Raw genomic sequence first — 14,416 nt, forward strand, 5'->3', positions numbered from 1 at the left:
CTAGACTCAGCAGCTGCAAGATTACAATGGATCCACCCCAGGCTCCTTGGATCCAGAGTGCTGGGGTTCAGCCTTGCAACAGGTTGGAAAAACACTTCACCCAGGCTGGAGAATCCATTCCAGATCCTGGCCTGAAACTGGATTCCCGAAGGAAAACCCGTCCCCCTGCAACTCATGGCATTGGGGCTAGCTTGTTGGACTAGGCCTTGGAAGAGACATGGGTTCGAATCCTCACTCGGCCATGAAGCTCACTGGGTGCAGCCTTGAAGGCCAGTCTCTGGCTCTCAGCCTCACCCACCTGGCAGGGTTGCTCTGAGGAGGGGAAGAACCAGCTCCTTGGAGGAGGAAAGGTGGGGTTAAAAAGCAATAAATAAGAGAAATGCAACATGCTGCCCTCCGCCCTCCCTGAAATGATCACAGAGGTCTCCAGCCGAACTTTTTTTTTTTACATTTAACTTTATATATATAAAAAATTAAATATATATAATATATTGTGTTTAAGACTAAAAATATAGTACATAATATTTTTTTAAGAATGAGAAAAAAAACATTTTTTTAAAAAAGGAAGGTCGGTGTAGAGGGAGAGGGACGAGTGAAAAAGATTCACAGATATATGTCTCCAGCAGGGGGGTGGAATTAACACAGAAATGAGCTGGGGGGGGGGAGACATAGTAACTCCCCCCACCCAGACACACACATTCTCCCTGCGTACCCAAAGGCAGCCTGGCCGGGGGAATCCCATACGGAACAACCAGCGCTGTCAGCTCTGACCTCAGAGCGCAGCCCCACTCAAACGCTTTGGAGTGATTATTGCTGAATTTCCCGACTGTCTCAAGGGGGGGGGGGTGTCTTGTGCTCTTGGGCAGCAAATGACGCTGAGCCCCGAAACCTCATGAGCTATGGAGATAGCGCTCCCCACATTTTGTGGTTCTGCCTACTCAGTGGATAGATCCGGTGCCTGTGTGAAAAGGATCTAGGGGGCGTTAGCAGATCACCAGCTCAACGTGAGTCAACCGTGTGACGCAGCAGCAAAAAAGGGGAATGCAATTGGAGGCTGCATCCACAGTAAGTCTAGTGCCCAGATCTAGGGAAGGAATCGTCCTGTTCTGTTCTGCCTTGGTCAGACCCCACCTGGAGTCCCATGCCCAGTTCTGGGCACCTCAGTTTAAGGAGGATATGGGCAAGCTGGAAGACGGGCGCAGGAGGGAGACTGAGAGGATCAGGCTCTGGAAACTCAGCCTTGCGAGGAACGGGTGATGGAGTTGGGTCTGCTTAGCCTGGAGAAGATAAGACTGAGAGGCGATATGAGAGCCCTCTTCCAGGGTCTGGAGGGCTGCCCCATTGAAGGTGGAGGAAGCTTGTTTGCTGGTACTCCAGAGGGCAGGACCACAACCAATGGATTCCAATGACGAGAAAGATGATTTTGACTAAAAAGTAGGGATAATTTTCTGACAGTAAGAGCCATTTGTCACCTTGGAAGGTGGTGGCCTCTCCTTCGCTGGAGGATTTTGAGCAGAGGTTGTTGGGTGGTCCCCAGCTGCGATTCTGGCCTTGCAACTCTGCTGTGACGTGAGTCTATGACTCCATGATTGAGAGAGAGAGAGAGAGAGAGAGAGAGAGAGAGAGAGAGAGAGAGAGAGAGGGACCAGGGTGACTGGAGTCTAAGTTCAGGAAGTGAGAGAGGAAGAGGCTTTGGAAGGAGACCTTTCCCTTCTCCCCTCAAAGATCTCTCCATTTTTTGCAATTCATCTAAGCTTCTCCTGGAGCAAAAAAGGGTGTGATGTGTGTAAATATCCATCACAAAGAGACTTCATTCAAAGGGTGGGTGAGCACCTCACTGTGGCCACATGCAGTATTGCACCCACCGAGCTGCTTCCTCGAAGGGAAGGGAGCTCACGGCTGACGGGTCAGGCAGCTCCTTTTCCTTACAAAAAAGAGAGGAGAAAATACTTTGAAAATGCCACTTGAAAAAGCCGCCTAAGAGACCTTGTAAATCAAATATGTTGCCTGATGAGAGACCCCCGACCTCTCTTCCCAGCCTCTCTGCCGAGGAGGAAAAAGCGATAATGACAAATCCAAGAGCAGGAATCGAACCTTGGCAGGTGAAGGGTGCCAGAACGCCCCCTGCCTCCTTCTGCTCCCTGACCAGGCAGAGTTGCAGTTGCTGGAGGCAACCACAAGATGGTGCTCTGTGTGGGCACATTCTTATGCCCAGGGGCTTCAAGGTCATGTGCAGAGGGCACCCGCTGCCAAAGAAACTTGTTTTCAGCTTGCAGCTGGAAATGTAGCATGCAAAGGCGGGAGTAAGTGAGAATCTCACTTTGTAGGTCCGCAGGAAGTCCAGTTGTGCATCTCTTGGCCTTGTTTGCTCACCTGAGAGATGGACCATGCCAAGAAGAGGGGAGGGGAGAGCAAAAAGGGAGGATAAAATTGTGGGGCGTTTGGAACACGCAAGAAGCCAAAGTTCTTTGCTTCCTGCAAAACTGCTGGATGGAGAAGCCCCCCATCTGGACCTTTGCATCTACCACCCCCTGCCTCCCCCCCCCCCAGACTCCGCTGGTGGAGACTATGCTCAGTGCTTTAGGTCAGCCTCCCCAATGTGGGGCCCACCGGACGCTGTGGGACTCCAACTCCCATCAGCCCCAGTGCCACACGGCCGTACCATCTCGGGGCTGGCAGGGGTGTCGCCCCAAAGGATGCCTAAGGCTGTTCTTAGTGGCCAAATCAAGCTCAGAGTTTTTAAGGCACAACAATTTAAAAAGTGGGGGAGTGTGTTTCCTTGAAGAGGAGAAGAAGATGAAAGAGAAGAGGGAGGGAAGATGCACAAATGTCAAAAAATAAACGGCATTAAGAGAGAAATAAGTTTAACCCAACCGTCTGCGTTGGAAGTGCAGAAGATTGGCGGTCAAGGGATGGGAGGAAGAAGCAAAGGGTGGGAGGCAGGTGGATCCTTTGGGTGGCAAGGAGTGGCAAAGAAAGGGGAGGCAGAGCCCCCTTTTTGGAATGCACAAAGTAGGGAGAGGGCGATGGGAGGGGGGAGACGTCTGCTGGACATAGGAAAAGGTTCCTTGGGACGGACGCTCCTTCCTCGGAGGTGTTTAAGCAGAGGTGGGGGCCCCGTCAGGGAGGCCTGAGCAGGGATTCCTGGAATGCAGGGGGTTGGACTAGATGACCCTTGCAGTCCCTTCCAGCCTGGCAATTTCCAGCCGGGACACTTCAGCTGCCCCATCTCTCAGCGCGACTCTCCCTCCACCCCACAGTTAAAAAACCCTCCAACCACCCACAGCCAGCGAATCCGTTTCCCCCTTTCAAAGTGCCAGGGAGAAAGCGTGTGGCTGGCAAGGAGGGGAGGCTGGCAGGGAGCAGGAGCAGGGGGTGGACGGGGGGGGGGGCAGCCCCTAAAAGAGCCCCCTCCTCCAGTGAACGATTCAGGGGTGTGTCCTGCCCTCGTAGGGGCGAGGTGGGAAGAGAGACTCCCACCCTCCGTGGGCTTCAGCTTCCTGAGAGTCTTGGCTGGTGTTCTGATTTTTCTACCTAAGCCTCTTAAGCTGCTGGTCCTCATGGCCAGGAAATGAGCCTGGAGAGAATGGAAGCCAGGTGGGAGGGGGTGTTTGAGCAAGACAGCCAGAGGTCACAGGGACGGGACCCAGGAGAGCTCCTGGGCCTTTTCCCTTGGCCGGTTTCTCCCATAAGAGCCCCCTCCCCCCAGCACCCATCCCCCCAACTGTGGGGCGAGGAGGGATAAAGTCTTGGAAGCAGGTGAGACGAGCATCGCAATGGAGCTCAGCCCATTCTCTCCTCCAGGCCTCTGAATTTGGCGGTGAGGGTGAAGAGGCAGAGGACCCCAGGCAGGATCCTTTGGCGTGCCAAATCGACTCCCACGTGGCAGCGGGATGGACTAGATGATCCTTGGGGGGCCCTTTCAACCCTACAATTCTGCGAGTCTATGAAATTCTGCAAGGAGCTCAGTCACGGCCTCAAGGCGGGCGGGACAAGGCTCTCTCTCGATGTTTTCGGGCGGGTGAAACGTTAGCCCCAGACCTCGATCAACTCACCCCCCAAGGGACGTGGGGCTGCGTTGCACTGGTGTGGGGAGATGTGAAAGCGTGTGCCGCCAGAGAGGCCCGTTCCCATGCCTCTCTGTGACAAAGAAGGGTGTTTCCACCTGCTCTGACAGAGGAGGGGTTGTTGCACCAAGCGCAGAACAGAAGAAGGGGTGGGGACCCCATTTGGCAATCAAGTCGCTAGTCCACATGACATAGAAATCAGCCTCTCTCTGCCTTGCACTCATTAGGATGAGTACCTCCCTCCGACTGCAACGCATGGCTCCCCGCGTACCCCCAGATCCTTGTTTGGGGCCAAGCCAAACACCAGCACAGCCACACTGCCCCCCCCCCGCTGGTTTGGTCATTTCCAACCTTCCACCTCCTTGCAGGTGTCCACTGCAAGACTAAGGGGCTGCCTCAGGCAGAGAGGAGGGTCCAGTCTCACAAGATGCCCCCCTTTTTCGCTCGACACCCTTGCAGCCCCCCATGACTCGGAAAGGGCCCCCCCTCTCCCCATCACAGCAGTGTTTCATGCGATGAGGAAGAAAAATATTTCTGAGAAACGGTGGAAGGAAGCTCGGGGATTTTGAAAGACGGACCCCCGGGTGTCGCCCTTGTCCGAGGTCGGGGGGAGGTCTGCGAGTCCAGCCTGCAGGAAGGGGGCGAAGGGGGCCAGGTTTCGGGGGGCGGGGAAGAGCCCCTGAATATCAGGGGGAGTCGTGAGGTACCTTCCGCCTGCCCTCCCCAGTCCCGGCTGCTTTCAGACGTGAGTCTGCATCCGCTGCTGGAATCGATGCCCGTAGTCCGGGGAGGTGTAGGAGAAGCGAGTGGCCGTGGTGTATTTGCCCAGGGGGTCGTAGGTGTCGTAGGGGGCTCGGTCCAGGGCGGGCGGAGGGGGCTGGGTGTAGCCCAGGCGGTAGGTGGCATAGCCAGCGCTGGGGGGGAAGGCCCCATGTCCCCCGTAGTTCTCGTAGGAGAGCTGGCTAGCCGTCTCGGCCGTGGAGGCGCCCGCAGCGGGGCCCGGGACGGGCTCAGCGCTGTACTCCGAGGCCGGTCCCCGGCTGTAGGTGCTGAGCTGGGCGTAGCCACTGGAGTGGGAGAGGCAGGACGAGGGCCGCACCTCGTAGCGGGAAGGGCCGGGGTTGCGGTAGTCGCCGTAGAGCACCGTGCGCGAAGACGGGCGGTCCTCGTGGGCACGGACGTTGTAGTAGCCGTTAGTCGGGTCCTGGAAAAGAAAGAGGGGAGAGCAGGGAGAGTCAAGCCAAGGAACCGACTGGGAGGCAGCGCCGTGCAGTGGTTGGAGGGCGTCGTGGTTGGCACGTGACTGAAATCCCTAGTTGGGCACCCACCTCCCCACTCCCTCTTTATTTTATTGATTTTACAGTTTGGTTTACATTCACACAAATAATATAATCAAGACATAAAGAATCCTACAAATTCTCAGATTTTCTTCTTGCCCTCCGTCCACTAATAGCCCTTTTTCACTGCATATCTTAACATTCTCTACTTATCTATAAAATATTTATATTTCTCCCATGCACCATAGATTGATTTCCTTACCGAGTGGGTTAAAAATCCTTTATGGACTTTTACCTTTTCATACCACAGATGTGCATGCTAACCCAATCTGTTATCATGACCTTCCAAATCTAAAACACCCATATTTTCTAATGTTATCCATTTCCAAAGCCAGCAGAGGCAGGAAGCCTCATAATATGCCCTCAAATCTCAATTCCGTTCCCTCCTTTAACCTCTCTTGCGCAGGGATGGTTACCGACCTGGATGGCTTCAGAGGAAGATCATAGAATTGCAGAGCTGGAAGGAACCCTGAGGATCATCTAGTCCAACCCCCTGCAGGGCAGGAATAGGCAGCGGCCCCATGCAGGGATCGAACCTGCAGCCTTGGCATTGTCATTGCCAGGCTCTAACCAACTGTGCTATCCAGCTGATGAGATAAATTCATGGAGGAGGAGAGGGCTAATTATGGCTGCTGGCCACCTGAATGACGCCAGTTGGTGGAAACCGCGGGAGAGGAGAGGGCTTCCCATTGGGGGCATCTGGTTGGTCACTGTGTGGGCAGGAGGCTGGACTAGATGGGCTCACTTTGGCTCTTCTTACAGCCTGTTCCTACGCAACTGCTTCTCGGTTCTCTGTCTCCCAGGCTCGTCTTACCTTCAGCTCATATTCTTCCCGAGTATCGATGGTGTCGCAGCGCAGGTCTTGCTTGAGATCCACGTCATCTTTGAACGGCTGGGGTGACGGAAAGAGAACGTCAGAGACCTCGGTGGGCAGGGGGACGGAGGACTCTCTCCGTCCCTCCTAGCCGCAAACCAGCCCTTCCTCCCGCCCCCTGGAGCTCACACCCCACCCCCTCCTACGAGCTTTCGAGGCAATAGCCCACAGACGGGAAAGGGCTCCTCACCGAGTAGATGGCCTTCATGATGCGTGTTGCCGTGGAGATGCTGGCCGTGTCCCCCTCGCGGTCCGTGTGCAGCGTCAGAGGCTCCCGGTTGACTGTCTCCACCTTGATGTCCAGCTTGCGCAACGTCACGTCCTTGCGGCCTGGGGTGGGGGAGAGCTCAATTAGATGCTGTGGGTTTTTAATATATATATATATTTATTAAATTTTTCTAATTTACATTTCAAGATATTCCTTTAGACGACCTTAAATCAATGACTTCCTGTCTTCTCTTTCCATGGTTTACACTGTTGAATTTATCTTAATGTTAACAGTGTTTTTAAATGTACACAATTTTCACCCAAATAATCAGTAAACATTTCCCAGTCTTCTTTAAATGTATGTTCTTCTTGTTCTCTTAATCTATATGTTAAATCTGCAAGCTGTGCATATTCCATCAGTTTCAGTTGCCACTCTACTTTGGTTGGGACCTCGCTCGTTTTCCATTTTTGGGCTAGCAAAACACGGGCTGCAGTAGTGGCATACATAAATAATTATAGCTGCCATTATTTTAAGGCCTGTTGCAATTCTTTTCAGGGTAAAGGTGGGGGGATATCTGTTAGAATTCCTGCTCGGTGACTGCAGTCATGGGATTGTTGTCTTTCACATGACGGTATACGGTATATGTGGGGAGTGACGGAGACAGGATGTTTGTGTTCCTCTGTTCCATGAATTGGGACTATTGTCCTTTGTTCTTTTTCTCTTTGCTGTCTGATGCTAGAGAGAGAGGGAGCCATGTTGCAGTGCTCCGTGTGTGTTTATATGCAAATAAAGTATATTAGCCAAAATGCTGAGTTGCTGAGGTCTGTTACACAACTGCGCAAACTCTGCGGATCCCTAAGTGTGCCGATGTCTGTTGGCATCGGTTGCTGTGATGTTCGGGCTGAAGAAAGATTTTGAAGCTCCCGAACGATTGACCAGGAGGGAGGGAACATGCCAGTCGGGCGTGTGTCTCTAATAATAATAAATGATAATAATATTTTTTATTTATACCCTGCCCTCCCCAGCCAAGGCCGGGCTCAGGGCGGCTAACAACCAATAATAAAAACAAGTTGAATGAATACAGGGTCCTACTCGAGTGTAGGCTGAGCTCCTGACAATATCTGCGCCCACCCCCAGATCATAGAATTGTAGAATTGCAAGCCCCTGCAATGCAGGAATTGCAGCTGCTGGTTGTGACCTATAAAGCCCTTTACAGCTTAGGCCCAGCCCACGTTCAGACCGTATCCTCCCATATAAACCTGCCCAGGCTCTGAGGTCTTCAGGGGGGCCCATTTCTCGGTCCGGCCACCCTCCCAGGCCTGCTTGGTGGGGACACGGGAGAGGCAGGGCCTTCTTGGTGGTGGTTGCTCCCAGACACCTGTGGAACTCCCTCCCCAGTGAATTTGTCCCGGCACTCCTGGTTCCTGCTGCTGTCTCTCCACCCGCCAGTGCCCCCCACTCACTTCCTTTGCGCCGTCTGTACAGGAAGCAGGCCAGGGCCACGAAGCAGAAGATGACCAGGATGCCAGCTCCGATGGTGGCACCAGCGATGATTCCCACGGGCAGAACTTCTGCAAAGGGACAGAGGCAGGAGGGTGGGGAAAGGTCTCTCTCTTTCTCCCCCATCTTCAAGCACAGGGGCTGAAAGATCTGCCCCCCAACTCCTCCTTCATTTTAATTGAACCTGAAGAACACAGGAAGGGCCTGCAGGATCAGGCCAAAGGGGGTCCGTCTCGTCCAGCCTCCCTGTTCTCACGGTGACCAGCTAGATGCCTGCGGGAATTGAAGCTCAAGAGCAGGAACTCTGTATTTTCCAGCCACTGGCATTCAGAAGACTGTGGGGCCAGAGTGGGGCCCTTGTGGCCAGGAGCCCCGGACAGCCGTCTCCTGCATGAATTTGTCCAACTCCCTTTTAAAGGTGGTTCTGTCAAGGGCAGAAAACTTTAGGGCTGCCACACGTCCTGAATTTCCCAGACATGACTGGGATTTCAAAGGCGGAATTGACGTCCAGAGGAAATTCCCAAAAGGGGACGCTTTGGCCTGGACGTTAGACAAGTCAATCGAAAAAACGCAGGTTTTTTTTGGCGTCTTTGTAAAAAACAACACCAGGACAATTTTGGGGTCTCCTGGTTTTTACTCTGTGAAATATGGCAACCCTAGAACTTGGGTGCTTCACTTCTAAAAAATTTAGCAGGGACAATTAGAATAAGATCTTTATTTGATTCTTGATATAAACCTCCAGAATGTATTTTGTATAGTGACGTTTTTACCTCTATCTTTGGTACATTTTATTTTATTGCTATGGTCAGTGGCTGATGCAAAGACAGATTCTTCTTCTTCATTTTTGCCTCTCGCTTGAACAGGACATGCTGCCCAGACAGATCCAGCCTGTCCGTGTGTTGCTGCGGTGGTGATTTACCTGCCTTTTACTGGCACATTACGGGGGTCTCGCAATCCCTGTCCTGCACTGGCAAGGATTCCCTCTTTCCGTGTGCCAGCACCCACCCTGTGGAACTCCCCGCCTCTTGACAGCAGGCAGCTGCCTTCAACAGCGCTCATCGGGGCAACTTCTGAAAGCCTTTCTGCTTAGGCCAGAATTGTGCATACGTCTTTTTAGTTGACTAATGATTCTGCCCCCCTGACCTTTCTCCTCCAGCTGAATGATGGCCGTCCGAGACCCAAAGCCGTTCCAGGCCGTGCAGTTGTAGTGGGTCTGGAAGTCGCTCTCCATCACGTTGTTGATGGTCAAGGTGGAGAGGACGCCATTCCCGGTGTTGCTCCTCTCCACGGTGTAGCGCTCCAGGGTGCCCGCCTCCAAAAACTTCTCCTTCCAGCTCCAAGCCTTAGAGAACCATAGGATGGCAGGGTTGGAAGGGGCCCCCAGGGGTCATCCGGCCCAACCCCTTGCCACGCAGGGATCTTTTGCCCAACGGGGGGCTCAAACCCACGACCTCGAGATTCAGAGCCTCCAGCTCTGCCCACTGAGCCCTCAATTTTGCCTCCTGCACTGATCCGCCCAACTGCCAAGGAGGGACTCACCATCCGGTCGGGGAGAGGGGTGCTCCCGATGAAGCATTCCACCTTGCCCTGGTCCCCCCGCACGGCGTATTGGACCGACTCGCTGGAGATGATGGGGGGGCCTAGAGAAAAACAGGAGGAAGAAGACGTTTGAGGGCAGAAAAGGTTTCGCCTTCTGTTGGGGGGAGATATAGGCAGCAAGCGACTGAATAAAAGTGACACTTCCTCTGCCCCACTCCCCCCACCCCTTTTGAGCTGGTGCACCCCCAGCTGTTGTGGCCCCCAGCTCCCATGAAGGGCCAAGCTGGCAGAGGCTGATGGGAGAAGTTCGTCCCCAAAGTGTCTGTTGCGGAAGAGCACTAGAGAGAAGGCCGGGAAGGGGAGACACAGCGGAGGTTCATAGGACCCACGGGCATCTGGCAAGGGGAATGTCAGACAAAAGGAAGGACTTCCTCACGCAGCACAGAGTTAAACTGTGGAACTCCCTGCCACAGGAGGCAGCCATGGCCACCAACCTGGATGGCTCCAAAGGGGGATAAGATAAATTCATGGAGGAGGAGAGGGCTGTGGAGGGCGACTGGCCAGAGCGGCCGTGTGCTCCCTCCGCTGCTGGGAGGCCTTGAATAACAGCAGCTGCTGAGAATCACAAGTGGGAAGAATTGCTGCTCTTGGGTTCAGGTCCTGCTGGTCCCCCATCTTGTTCCTACAGTGGCCCACCAGATGCCTCAGGGGGAAACCCAAAGGCGGGATTCGAACACAGAGCCTCCTCCCCTTCTGTGGTTTCCAGGAATGAGCGTTCAGAAGCATTGCTGCCTCCGACTGTGGAGGCCAAGCCAAGCCGTCATGGCTGCCGTCCCCGATAGCCCTCTCCTCCTCCATGAATTGGCCTAATCCTCTTTTAGAGCCATCTAAGCTGGTGGCCGTGCCTGCCTCCTGTGGCAGGGAGTTCCATAGATGATGCACTGCATAAGGGAAACAGCTTCCCCACAGGGCTCCACTGGCAGCCCTCCTTCATCCAGCCTCAGTTTCCCCAACGACCCTCTGCTCTGACCCGTCTTTCCAGGGAAAGCAGGAGACTCCAATCAGCTCAAACAACAGGCTCCACTAATGAGAAGGATTAGGAAATTTTGCTCGGTGACGTTAGGAAGAGATTATGATTCAAAATCCTTAGATCGGCTCCCACTGCTAACAGACCCTGCAGGGAACCCAGAGTCTTATTCATTGTCTCTTTAATACTTTTTGCTGTTAACCTGGGTCTCTCTCTCTCTCTCTCTCTCTCTCTCATATATTTTCAGGGGGAACAGTCAGGGCAGGCAGGCTGTATCAGCAACTTCTGAGCCTGAAATGAGTGTAGGGCAGTGCAGGGCACAATCCCATGCCCCCCTCTTGTGCCAGCCCCTGTGAAACGAACAAGCGCTATGGCAGAGCAGGGGTGATCCTCAGGACCACAGAACTGCAAAGTTGGAAGGGACCCCACCCTCCATCTCAGCAGATGCCAGGCTCGCAGTCCAACAGGTGAAGCGGCTGCCTCTGCGCTTCGCGGCCTCACTCACCGTTGACGATGAGGGCGACTTCTCTCTCGCCCACCCCGATCCGCGGCACGATGGCCTTGCAGACGTACAGCCCGGCATCCGCCTGTGTGACGGACTTGAGGTACAGCTGGTTGCTGTTGCTTAGCACCTGAGAATGCAAGCGGGATGCAAGCGTGAGGGAGAGAGGAAGGAGAGATCCTGCACCCGCACGAAGCACCCAACCACTGATTTAGGGGCTTCCCCTGTGCAGATGGTGCATCCTAAATACTAGGCAAAGGGTTACGGCTGGAGCCCAGGATCCCTCGATGGCACAACCCCGGGCAGCCGTGTTTTCAGTGAGGTCCGCTCTCGACTGTCGAGAGAGGGAGCTTTAACAGTGAGAGCAGCAGAGGCTGTTTTGATGCTGCTTTGTGCCTCAGAATCAGTCTGTAAATATTAGTCAGTCTCATGTATAAATCCATGTAAATATGCTTCTGTATACCAAGCAAAAGTCATGCGTGATTTTTAAACTTTAAACAGGGTACCTTGTGCAATCTTTTCTAGGAGAGAAAGACTAGTAAAAAGGGTCAAACGACCAGGGGGCAACGTCCGCACGTAGAATTGCAATGATTTTGGGGGCACAGGAGGAGGAGGGGAGATGTTCCACAATACAAGCAGCAGTGCTCCCAGACAGGACTCATTGGCTGGATCTCACCCTCTCCATTTTATCTATTTACTGGTCTATATTGTTGGCCCCCTTGCCTGGATTAAGCCCCCCCCCCCTGCTTGGCGCTCTGGACTCCAATGCCCATCAGTGCCAGGGTGGTTGGCAGTTGCACCCCCAGAGGGCACCAGGTTGGGGAAGACAACACAGCCTGAACTCAGAGTGTTTCGACTTTGGGTCGCCAGATCACGTTGAACCACAACACCCCCCATCCCCAACCAGCTTAGCCAAGGGCCAGGGATGATAGGAATTGCAGTGAGGGCCTGTGAGATGCTGGTTACGTCAACAGCATTTTATTTTATTTTAGAAAAACCATTTCGTTAATAAACATAAGAAACCCAAGATAAAAGATCATAAAGAAGTACTGTCCAGCAGGTTGAAAGCAGCATAAGGTTGAATATTATTATCATTTAACTTGTTGTTCCAAAGCATTACCAAAAATACATTTCCCCCCATCAGTCTGCTAGGCTGGTTCATATGTGTTCTTTTGTAATAAGCTTAATCATAGTTACTATGGGCCAAATGTTCTCAGTCCGCTGAGATCTTGTAGGAGATATGCTTCCCCTAAACAATGTTCTTATAATCTTAGCAGTAGTTATAAGGTGAAACACTATTTCTTGACCATTTTTTGGAATAACGTCTGCTAGAAAAATAAGCAGAAATGTTTTCGATCCCAATGGTATACGATATCCTAATATATCAGAGATTTTAGCCTGAACGGATTTCCAGAATATTTGTATTTGAGAACAACTCTGAAAAGTGTGTATGTAATACACCTTTTTTAGAAAAAAGAAAAGAAAAGGAGTAGGTAGAAGGGATTTGTTTAAAATACCCAACAAATCACCACCGCAGAAACACTGCAAAAGCAAATTCACTCACTGCAAAAGCAAACACACACACACACACACACTTGCAAACGGATCGATAGAAAGAGCAGATGAAACACAGGCAGTTCCCTCATTTATAACCCAGCAAATAAACATTCTGGTCCGGGAGGCACAAGCCTGTTTTCCTCTGAGCGATCTGGCAACGGCCGGCCTAATTTGCTGCCCTGTCAAGGCCAGGACCCCCCCCCCAACACCAAGGCAGGGGCACCCCAAAGAGAGTGGGTTGGGGTCAGGAGGAGAGGGAAGAGAACGGCACCGACCATGTTGGATTCCTTCTTGGTCCAGGTGAGGGTGAGGGGCGGGTTCCCTGCCCACACGCAGGTGAGCGTCACGTCCAGGCTGATGTTGGTGGTCGTGGGCTTGGGCTCCACCACGATGCGAGGGGCAACTGGGGAGAGAACGAGAGCGTCAGGAGATCTGCCCCCATCTCTCTCAGAAGACCAGACCAGGTGGGCCTTGGGCTCTGTCTGCATAAAGAAGTTTCTTGTGATAGCAGAACCTCCATGGCCAGGGGCAGTCTACCTCTGAATACCAGGCGAGGCAGCTGCGGAGGGCTTTGGCACGCCTGTTCTGCTTCTGGGCACCTGGCTGGCCCCTGCGAGAACAGGACGCCAGGACCCCTTTGGGCCTGATCCTGTGGCAGGGCTCTTCTCTCTCTCTCTCTCGTGCTTGACTGAACCTGTGATAGCCGTACTTACATCTAAAATGTGTGTGTCTTAAGGCAGACATTGCGGGCAGCGGAACACAGAAGGGCTGGCTGGTAAATGGATCTGGCCAGGATATGACCAAATGCTGCTCCTCCTCCAGGAAGTCAAACAGGGCTCAAGATGGGCAGACCTCTCTCTCCTGCGTTAGGGACCCTTCCCAGGCCACCCCCTCCCTGGCTCTGATCCTGCCTCTCGCTTGCCTGGGAGTCCGTACCAAGGGGACATTTGCGCCTGGGCCTTCTTCCCATTTTGCCTCTGGCCAGGATCTCCAGGTGAGCCCCTCCAGGTCACCCCCTCGCCCCCAGCCCCACTCACAATGCACGTCCACCAGGGTGCTGACGTTGGTGCTCCCCACGTCGTTGTGCACTTCACACGAGACGGGCTCCGTGAAAAAGGTGTAGTCCACCTGCGTCTCGTATCTGCTTTCCTTGGCGTCTTCGATGATGATGCCGCCTTTGGCCCACCTGGGGGCGAGCGCAGAGAAAGCGGCATCAGAAGAAGCTTCTGAAACCTCTAGTCCACCCAGCCAGCCTCATCCTAGGACCTGTTTCCCAGGGTGAGACTGTGGAACTCCCTGCCACAAGGGCAGTGGATAAAATGGACACTGGGCATCCAATGAAGCTGAATGTTGGAAGATTCGGGAGGGACAAGTCTTTCTTCACACAGGGCATAGTTAAATGATGAACACCAACCTGGCTGGGCCAATACATGGAGGAAGAGAGGGAAACTGATGGCTAGGAGCCACAGCGGCAGTGCTCTGCCCTGCACAGTTGGGGACAGCGATGCTTCTGAAGACCAGCTGCCAGAAGCTGCAGGAGGGGCCCCCTTTGGCCTGATCCTGCGGTCTCCCCCACCTTCACCCCAACTCACCTGTAGCCTTTGATCTCTGGGTTGGCGGTGGCCACGCAGGTGAAGGTGACTCGCTCTCCTTCCTGCACCGTCTGGGGCTGAATGGACAGCGTCACCGTGGGGGGGTCTGCCGGGCAGAAGGAAGGAAGGGCATTTGGGGATGGGGGAGCAACACCCCTTGCCTGCAAAGCAGCAGAGACCCCTTCCTGGCCAACTGCCAGAAGTCAAAGTCAG

The 14,416-nt window shown here is 53.5% G+C and overlaps 2 protein-coding genes across 2 annotated transcripts in view; one reads left to right on the forward strand and one right to left on the reverse strand.

Annotated features, from left to right (window-relative positions):
* LOC310694203 (uncharacterized protein) overlaps window positions 1-14,416 on the forward strand; it is a 246,994-nt gene that overhangs the window by 47,087 nt on the left and 185,491 nt on the right. The window lies entirely within an intron of this gene.
* The window catches only part of KIRREL1 (kirre like nephrin family adhesion molecule 1), a 125,643-nt gene continuing 111,660 nt past the window's right edge, over window positions 434-14,416 (reverse strand). The window contains exons 6-15 of the mRNA XM_083477051.1: window positions 14,204-14,309; window positions 13,649-13,797; window positions 12,887-13,014; window positions 11,058-11,184; window positions 9,526-9,626; window positions 9,130-9,328; window positions 7,950-8,057; window positions 6,469-6,608; window positions 6,219-6,296; window positions 434-5,271 (exon numbers count right to left, since the gene is read on the reverse strand). Coding sequence (XP_083333177.1) covers window positions 4,807-5,271; window positions 6,219-6,296; window positions 6,469-6,608; window positions 7,950-8,057; window positions 9,130-9,328; window positions 9,526-9,626; window positions 11,058-11,184; window positions 12,887-13,014; window positions 13,649-13,797; window positions 14,204-14,309 — 1,601 coding nt within the window. The 3' untranslated portion in view covers window positions 434-4,806. The remainder of the gene's footprint in view (window positions 5,272-6,218; window positions 6,297-6,468; window positions 6,609-7,949; window positions 8,058-9,129; window positions 9,329-9,525; window positions 9,627-11,057; window positions 11,185-12,886; window positions 13,015-13,648; window positions 13,798-14,203; window positions 14,310-14,416) is intronic.

Source organism: Podarcis liolepis (assembly GCF_965112155.1).
Source record: "Podarcis liolepis genome assembly, chromosome: 15".
NCBI classification, from domain to species: Eukaryota; Metazoa; Chordata; class Lepidosauria; order Squamata; family Lacertidae; genus Podarcis; species Podarcis liolepis.